The sequence below is a fragment of the Octopus bimaculoides genome, chromosome 7, assembly GCF_001194135.2.
Source record: "Octopus bimaculoides isolate UCB-OBI-ISO-001 chromosome 7, ASM119413v2, whole genome shotgun sequence".
Classification (NCBI taxonomy): Eukaryota; Metazoa; Mollusca; class Cephalopoda; order Octopoda; family Octopodidae; genus Octopus; species Octopus bimaculoides.
The window spans coordinates 14,117,321-14,127,270 of record NC_068987.1 but is presented as its reverse complement, the minus strand read 5'-3'; the positions used below and the strand labels follow the sequence as shown (position 1 = coordinate 14,127,270).

General features: G+C 37.4%; 1 protein-coding gene across 1 annotated transcript in view; it reads left to right on the top strand.

Annotated features, from left to right (window-relative positions):
• The first annotated feature begins 935 nt into the window (after positions 1-935).
• The window catches only part of LOC106871139 (zinc finger CCHC domain-containing protein 17), a 14,326-nt gene continuing 5,311 nt past the window's right edge, over positions 936-9,950 (top strand). Inside the window, exons 1-6 of the mRNA XM_014917449.2 lie at positions 936-1,139; positions 3,847-3,904; positions 6,214-6,314; positions 6,689-6,771; positions 7,463-7,563; positions 9,305-9,432. Coding sequence (XP_014772935.1) covers positions 1,029-1,139; positions 3,847-3,904; positions 6,214-6,314; positions 6,689-6,771; positions 7,463-7,563; positions 9,305-9,432 — 582 coding nt within the window. The 5' untranslated portion in view covers positions 936-1,028. The remainder of the gene's footprint in view (positions 1,140-3,846; positions 3,905-6,213; positions 6,315-6,688; positions 6,772-7,462; positions 7,564-9,304; positions 9,433-9,950) is intronic.

The following is a 9,950-nucleotide window of genomic DNA, read 5'->3' as shown; positions in this document are numbered from 1 at the left end:
CTCTCTCTCTCTCTACCGCTAGACCTTTTAAACTTTTTCTAAACTTTTGAAGCTTCTGAAACCTTTGAACTTTGAAAATTCGAAAACAAACAAACAAAAAAACTTTCTCGATTTTCTCAAATGAAAATTTCTAAAGACCTCCTCACTGTTCACTGTTCATATAAAAAATTTTATATTAAATTTTTTGTTCTCGTTTTTCTTTCTTCATTCTTCAATTTCCCAATTTTCTCAGTTCTCCCCGGTTTTCTCTCCATCGCTCTACTCTACCATCTTTCACACTTAGTCCTTGATGTTCCCCCATCGATAAACCGCAACATACCTCTCCCAAGTATAACCTTCCCCTTCTACCTATTCATTCTTTCCTCCTAGCTCAACTTTACTTCTCTTAGCAGATCAACCCCGCTCTCACCGTCCTACTATGGCGTCACCTTGTCATATCTTTCTGTACTAGATCTCTTTAGTGCATCTTATGTTATCCCACATTTCAAATTGTTGTTTTTTTTTGGGTGGGGGATACGTTCAGATTTTTTGTTTTAAATTTATGTTTTTCAAATGTTTTCCCCTAGCTTCGTGCCGACAGAACAACAGCCACCACTAAAATGATTTTGTGTTTGTTCTGTTTCATTATTTATCATAATTTTATTGTATTTCACATTCTGAAATACTTGTAATTCGCATTTAATTCGAAAGTTCGCCCAGTTTTTTTTTTTTTCTCCTCATAGTGGACTGGCGTCCCGTCCAGCTGGGGAACACATACGCCATGGAAACCGGGCCCATGAGCCTGGCTAGGCTTTAAAAGGGCGCATTTATTTTATTATTTTAGTAACCGACATTACTAACACCCGATATTACCGTTATTGCAGACGAAGGTCATCATTTTCCTTAAATTGAGATTTTACACTTAGTCAATAAAGAGTTAATGCCCCTTAATTCGTTCTTCTTAGTTTAAAACAAGTTTTAACCTGCTTCTGGTAAGAATTCGTTGATTTGTCACGTTGGTTTGTTTATCCATTTACAACCTGAAAGTCATGTCGAAACGCAGAAGTTTCGACCGTGATTCTGCTGAAGCTTCATCATCAAAACGTTACAGAAGAGACGATGAAGAGCCACCGAAAATAAATACAATATTCCGCGGAGAAGTATAAAACAGTTATTTATCTTTTTCTAATTACATGTAATCGAATATATGTCAAAGCGGGGGCTTCCTGTATTTATAAAGTACTCTTTATTGGCGTGCACACTAGACATAACAACAAAATGACTGTTGAAGTTTATAGGTCAACCTAGGCTGCGACTCGGTTTCGATTCTCAATTGTTGCCACCTAACTTCACTTATGTCGTTAGTGTCATATCTCCGCACAATATTATTCCTGCCTCTCTTATTAAACATAAGATCCTTATTAAAAATTATTGTCACCCCATCTTTGTTCTCTGGTATAGAATTTTGATTACGTTTGCAACCTATCTGAGTTAATGCGTTATTTAATCACGTTTCTTTATGCTAAAAAAACAAAGTTATCTAAATTCTGTTGAAGGGATGACGATAAATTCATTTCTCTGCGTAACACGATTTATTTAGCCGTTCTAGATGTTTTGATTTTTGTCTAGCAACATTTTGGGTTTTAATACAGCTTATCACTAACTGCATTCACCTATACATACACTGATGACATTTGTATACATAATATATTATATATAATGACATTTAACGAACATGCCGTACCTATTTATAAATACGAGCAATGCATACTGTAATTATTACGAATACTTTTTTAAAAAAGCTCTTTATGCTTTGAGTTCAAATACCACCAATGTCATTTTAGCCTTTTATTATTCCAGGATCGATACAATACGTACCAATGATCAATTAGGTCTATGTAATCAACGTAATCTATTCCACCCTCCACCTTCCCCAAAATTGTGGCCAAGTGCCATTCCCTCCTTATATGGATACATGTTAGATGACAATATTAAATGTCTGTTATTGCTGTTACGACGATAATTTTCCTGCTGTATTAGCCTCATCTTCTAAGTGTGTATTTACATTTATACCGTGTTTTGATTTAATTTGGTACACGATCATTAGATAATCTCATGCCAGAATATATATATATTTGGGGGGGGGGGAAGCTTGATTTTGAACCAGGAATCTTTATTTCTAAACGTAAAATCGATTAAGTCTACGCAGCTATATGACTAGTACCTATTTCCAACCAACACAGAAGCCCCTATTTGGTCGTTCCACCTACTAGAAATAACTATTAAATCAATCTCAAATCACATTTTAAAAAGAACGCATTGAATACTATGGCAGTACTGTCTTAAGGCCTGGGTACACTGGACAGTTGCCAGGGGCCCTTACAAGTCCAGCAGCTCAATTCTGATCAATGTATACTGTGGCTTGTTGTTTGTAAATAAATACTACAGGGTCCAATGCGTTGATTTATTCAGAGCCTATAATACTACCAAAATGGCCCTGGTCCTGGGATCCTGTACGTGGGAGAAAAAAAAGATTTGTTAGTCACCACTGGAATGTCTTTGCTCACAGGTATAATCGGTCGGGGTTGACCTGGGGTTAGACAAAAACAAGAACAAACACTTATTTTATCGTTAATGCGCGTCGAATTTTCACCATTTGATCGTCATTCCAGCCGTGGTAATCATCTCTTGTTTTCTAGTATATTAAGGCTTATTTTATCCATATTTCCTTATGTACGGTTTTAAGACATTAGGGTGAAAACTGAAGTAGATTTGACGGCAAAGTCCAGCAGATCAAACAATTTTGTATAGGATTTTTCGAACGTCTTAAATTGTTTTAGAAAACTCATCCTTGATGTTATTAATCTGCACATTCTGTTCACCAAAAACCAGTACATTAAAATACTGCTGTGGCTGTGTGTGCGGCCCAGGGCAACCCTTGAATTTGCAAACCCCTTTTTCTATGTAGGCTTATGCAGCAGACCCAAAAGTGTCCCCACTAGCTGTACTACCGAAATACTGCACTACTCAGGGACTTAGCACATAGGGTATAAGACGGCTTTAACAACAAAAAAAGAAAAACATATATCCACTATTCAAAGTACCGTCAACATCAGTTAAGTTTTCGGCTCCATTCTTTACTATCCACACTTACACAAAATATTCAATATCTCTCTAAGAAACAACACAAAACACAGATTAGTAAAATTACCTGTTAAGTTATCAGGCCTAGGTAGCATACAACAACGATACTCCTAGAATTTTAGGATTTGTAATTTTTCTCAATGTAGGACTACAATGATCCTTCTAAGTCACCATTGTTTACTTCCAGGACAGTGCTGATCAAACAGAACTCTAATCAAAGGTATTCCTATCAGGATCGTCTTGCCAGTACATTTTTTTTTTCAGGCATTGTGTACCATGAATTAAATTATCAAATGTATCCCCTTTTTTTAAGACAGTTGGGTGTGATCTGAGGAAATTTGGTTGCTATTTTTAGCAAACCAAGTGCCTACGCAGGGGGTCCCTCATTTGGCTTTTAAGGTATGATAATATAATGCATTACCAGTCACTTTTTTTGAGTCAATAAAATGTTTACCAGTTGAGCACAGGAGTTGATGTAATTGACTCCCTCCCTCCCTAAGCTCATAGAATCATTAGCAAGCTGGACAAAATGCTTAGCAACATTCCATCTGTCAAATTCCACTGAGGTCAATTTTGCCTTCCATCTTTTCAGGGTCAATGAAATAAGTACTGGTCAAGTACTGGAGTCAATGTAATCAACTAACTCTCCTCCACTCCTCCAAAATTTCAGGCCTTGTGCCTATAATAGAAAGGATTATTATTTAACAATTTCTGTCTTCACAGGTTGCCAGTGTTACAAATTATGGAGTATTCATCCAGTTACCTGGATACAGAAAGCAAGGTAATAAAAATTTTTAACGCAAATTTGTTACAGACTTTAGAAATAATGAATTTCTAAATCTCTCAGAGAGACTTAAGCAGTAGTGATGCGATAAAGTAGTTGTATACTGCCAACTTAAGGTGACAGTCCCAATAAGGGAATATACTACTGCTGTTTAGCCCTAGGAAGCCAGACCGCTTCCTATTAGGCCTTGACAGACTGTTATTCATAAATTCATTTTTCCCCCTTTTTCTTAAGCATTTCTTAAGGCCGTGTTTTAAGTTTTAGTTTGTGTTTTAATAACGATAAGTTCCTCCAGCATAAGCGAGCGTGACTTTGTGGTTAAAGAAGTTTGTCTGTCTTACATCTATGGTAGACCTAACATGCTAATCTGTTTAATATCACTCCCAGGTCCTTAAACAAATGCACGAACTGTTTCCTTTTTCATTCATGTTTTCCTTGTAGATATTTCACCTGAGCATAAGCTATACCAGCTTCATCTTTCTGGGAGACCCTAGATCATGTGTACCACTCCTTCTCTGACTAAATTATAAAATAAAATAGAGAAACGTTAACAAGCAATCTAAAAAGAATTTGATCAATTTTTTTATTTGGTTTTCATTACTTCCTCTTCAATAAGGGAGACAACTGCTGTGGACTAAATTTAAGCTACAATTACAATAAAAAGTTAACTCCCTTCGTCCATCCTTGTTCTTTCTGTTTACACATTCGATATTTCACTGATGCAGACGATTTACTTTTGATGTCTTTTTTTTCTTGGCCTGGAGGAAGAGTGTGCGAGCATAGCTTTTGCATTCCTTCCAAACCCATGGGAATAGGTGCAGTTAATGCTAATCTTGAATGCATAACTGTAGAACGTCTGTCGTGTTTACAGAAGATGTGGGTTCAAATCCCACAGACAGCATTTGATTTTTTCCATCCAAGTTTTTTTTTCACTCAATATTTTGCTTCTGCTGCTGCTTCAAGCTCTTGCTTGATGGGACTGGGGTCACCCCAGGTTAGTGGCCCCAGAGACATCATGTGTAGAGCCGACCAGGGCGTCCAGTGCTCTCCACCACTGGTGGTCCCATGCCAGCCCCTCTGCATCCTCCAAGGTGATGTCAAGCCTCTGGCGATCTTCCCCAATCACATGCAGTCATCTGATGCAAGGCCTGCCACGAGGCATAATATTCTACACGCTATTATTTATAGCCATATCTACTTCGAGTTTCAACATTAAAAATGACCTCGTTAGTTTGAAGCAACTGGGATGCTTTCACATTTAATGTGTATGTATATTGAGTGGATTGTAAAGGGATGGTCTTGGAGGTGATTTATCCCACAGATGCAGTGTAGACTTAGATAAAAATCATTTAAAAATACCAACTAAATTTGAAATAAAGTAGAAGGTTTCTTCAGACTTAAATGTCTAAGAAGTACATAGTTAAATTAACATACTAAGACTTACAATTTTTTTATAATCCAGCAACTCTCTGTTGTTTAAGAAAAGTGCTGTGTCTTTTTCTCATCATCATTTTCACTTAACACCAATTCTCTATGCTGGCATGGGTTGGATGGTTTGACTGGAGCTGGCCAGCCAGACTTCATTTTGTCCAGAATCCTAAAAATCCTAGAATTTGATAGAATCCTAAAAATCATCCTTTTTTTTTACATCACTCATATATTGGGATCAATTCAATACACCATCACACACACACATTTTATACTCTCCTAATGATATAATCATTATCAATTAGATTTATTGGGTTTCAACTGCATTACACCCCATTATTTTGTTTTGGTTTACTATGTGTTTTGTAGCCTAACCCATTAAAGGAGCTTTTCTTTATAAGTACTACAGGGTTAGTTAAATCCATATATTGTACATTAGATATACTTATGTATGAATATTTGTATGTGTTTGTGTGTCTTTGTCTTGGCATCACATGATAGTTATAAATGAGTGTTACCATCATCTAAGCATTTCCAATCTTCCATGAAAACATGTCAGGCCATGGGGAAAATATTACCTTGCATGGAAACAAGTGAATGTCGGTAATTGGAAGGACATCCAGCCATAGAAAATCAGCCTCAATGAATTCTGTCTGACTCACGCAGCCATGGAAAAATGAACATTAAATTGTATGATGATGGTGATGGTGATGATTTAAAACTTCCTCACACTCTTTCACCATACATGTCCTTCAAGCAAAGATACATTGAGGCTACAAAAAATGTTACTTACAATGTTAAAGCCTGAAAATTTTTCAGCATGGTAATTATTAAACAAAACTCAGATATTTGATACATTTCTCTGTTTATTATTACAGGTTTGGTCCATAAATCCCAAATGTCCAACTCTCATGTGGATGATCCTTCTGAAGTGCTTAGTGTTCGAGAGAGAGTATACTGTAAAGTCATTGCAATCACAGTACGTAAAAAAAAAACAATTTATTCTCTGTTGTATCTTGGGAGAGTCCTTATGCTAATTTCTAGTCTATATGGTATATTATTTTATCCCTATTATAAAACTGACTTATGTCTTTATAGAGTCATCTCTCCTGCACACCCTTATATAATGTAGAGAAAATTTGAAAGTTATGTATCTTCTTGGAGAATGTAACAAGATTATTCCAGTGAACTAAGAGATTATGACAAAGAAAAAAAAAAGAAGCCGAATCTGAAAATGGATAAGCTTATAAAGAAACGCTAAACTTACCTTGAAGCTTATATATTAAATATATAAAATAATCTCTCAGTAGTTTGTTATTTTATTTTGATAGTTTGTTATTGGATATTTTGTAGGATGAAGGTAAAATTAGTCTTTCAATGAAATGTGTGGATCAAACCAGTGGAAAAGATATGGATCCAAACAATATACAAGTGAGGTAAGAAGATTTCTTAAATGTAAATCATTCATTTGTTTTTTATTTCTTTATTGCTCACAAGGGGCTACATACAGAGGAGACAAACAAGGGCAGACGAAGGGATTAAGTCGATTACATCGACCCCCAGTGCGTAACTGGTACTTAATTTATCGACCCCGAAAGGGTGAAAGGCAAAGTTGACCTCGGCGGAATTTGAACTCAGAACGTAACGGCAGACGAAATACCGCTAAGTATTTCGCCTAGCATGCTAACATTTCTGCCGGCTCATCGCCTCATGCATTTGTTTTTATTTTCAAAAATACTTCAGTGTTGTTTTTGTCATAAAACACATTACATGATCAGTGATTTCTGTATTTGACAACAGAGAAAAAACATTGATTTCCTTTTCCTAATTGTCAGAAAATCACCCCTGGTCCTATATGCAAAGTTGCTTTAAATATTACATGACCCACCCACCACACCAGAATTGAGATCCTAAAACCAAGGTGCCACATAAAAAGCACTGGTGCTGGTGCCATGTAAAAAGCACCCAGTACATCTGTGAAGTGGTTGGTGTTAGGAAGGGCATCCAGCTTTGGAAACCAAGGCAAAACAGACTATGGAATCTGGTGCAGCCTCTAACTGAAAGGCAAATGACTGAAACAAGTAAAAGAGTAATATCTATATTTCTGTGTATATTTTTTATTTCCAGTATCGATCAGCGGAAACAAAAGAAGGGTTTCAAGCGAGAGATTCAGAAAATCGAACTTGGTGCAGTCTATGATACAACATGTAAAAAATGTGGTGCATATGGTAAGTTATAATTACACAATAGTATCATGTTCTTTTTAACTATATTTCTCTCAGGTAGGTTTCTTTCATGAGTATAAACTGTATAAAGTCACAGTTTTACAGGAAAGGGAAATGATATAATGTGGTGTGTATACCTCTTTTAATGGTGTTAATGGTGACAAATAAAGAGGAATGACAAACAAGGCTCTTAAAATTACTTTTTCATCCTTATCTTTTATTAATTTCAGTCATTAGACTACGGCCATGCTGGGTCACCGCCCTGAAGAATTTTTAGTTGACTGAATCAATCCTCAAGCTTTTTTTTTTAAGCCTGGTACTTATTTTATTATTATCTTTTGCCAAACCACTAAGTTACGGAGATGTTAACACACCATCACTGGTTGTCAAGTGGTGGGGGGAGTAAGTACAAAGACACACACACACATATATATACAGTGGGCTTCTTTTAGTTTCTGTTCACTAAATCTACACACCAACAGCAGTTGTCAAGCAGTAGTGGGGGTCAAACATGAACACACACACACACACATACGATGGGCTTCTTCCAGTTTCTATCTACCAAATTCACTCACAAGGCTGTGGTCAGCCCAAGGTTATAGTAGAAGACACTTGTCCAAGATATCATGCAGTGAGATTGAACCTGGAACCGTGTGGTTGGGAAGCAAACTTCTTACCATACAGTCATGTGCAGCTACTTTGTTTATAATACTAATGAGCTTATTGTATAACGTGCTCAGGTCCACAATTACTCATTTGAAAAAAAAAAAGATCAAAGGCCCTTTCTGAGCCATAAGCTCATAAGGCTAGTTTCCCAGAGTTTGTGGCATACATATTCTCTCCTTAAATGGGGTGACAATCTATCTCAGGATTACTTATTATTGCCAGCTGAGTGGATTGGCTAGACATGATCAGTTGCTGGATATTGGCATCTCAGTGTTTCTGTAACCAATAAGTACCAGACTAAAATAAGTTCTGGGATTGATTTGTTTGACTAAACCCTTCAACTGAAATGAGTAAAAGGTTAAAAAATAGAGTGCTAGGACAGGCCTGATCAAGCAGACCTAAGGTTAAATATATTTCAGCTATTCCTAGCGTAATTTTTTGTATATCTACAACTATAATGTTTAATTGGTCTTTTAATTGTGCTAGTGGAGCGCTAAGAGCACCATCCGAGCGTGATCATTGCCAGAGCAGCTGTGTGGCTTCCGTGCCAGTGGCACGTAAATAGCACCATTTGAGCGTGATTGTTACCAGTTTTGCCTTACAGGCACTTGTGCTGGTGGCACGGGAAAAAGCATTTGAGCGAGGTCGTTGCCAGTGCCGCTGTACTGGCTCCTGTGCAGGTGGCACGTAAAAAACACTATTTTGAGCGTGGCTGTTGCCAGTACCGCCTAACTGGCCCTCGTGCCGGTGGCACGTAAAAGCACTCACTACACTCTCGGAGTGGTTGGCGTTAGGAAGGGCATCCAGCTGTAGAAACTCTGCCAAATCAGATTGGAGCCTGGTGTAGCCATTTGGTTCACCAGTCCTCAGTCAAATCATCCAACCCATGCTAGCATGGAAGGCGGATGGTAAACGATGATGATGATGATGATGATATAGTGTAATTAAAGGGACATTTGGCTGCTGTTTCTAGCAAGTCGAGCAACCACACAGGGAGTTCTGCTTGTCTTCTTACTGGCTTGTAAATCTGCATGTTATTAAGAGATTAATGTAGTTAATTTGTAAATTCTTTTTTCAGGTCATTTTTCCAAAGACTGTTTCAGTGTGAATGGCAAATCTTACAGTCTTGTTCCAGAGACAGATGAAGGCAAACATGTTTCAGAAAAATCTCACCTATCACATGAAGAAAAGAAACTTAGAAAGAAGGTATATTATTATTATTATTATTATTATTGAGTGAGAGAGCAGTGCATGCCATCAAAGTGACACTGGGGTAAAATATACAAAGCCCAATATACCCATCATGACTACCCGTCTGATAAGGGTACACCAGGCACATGCATCACAACCATATGTGCGCGACATGGTGACCTCATCAAAATAAACAGCGCATTACCTCGCAGGTGGGGCCCAGTTAGAATTTTTTTTCAGGTCGAGTAGCCCATCCTGCTCAAAAGGTCCCTGAATAAGGTTTGTTTAAGGATGTTGAGCAAGACACCCATGTTTCCAAAGGTGAATTATTCAAACCCCAAAGAATTCCTCTCAACACGTGGCTATGATGCTCCCCCACTACTTCTGCTCATGATCAGAGATGCACATATCGTCAGCCGCCAAGGGACATGCTCAACTCGTTATGGTCAAACAACTGACAAGCAAATCTGTGGTATTAAGCAGAATATTTGCTGTAGCCCATCTTTTAAAACCAAGACAAAACAACGTACATG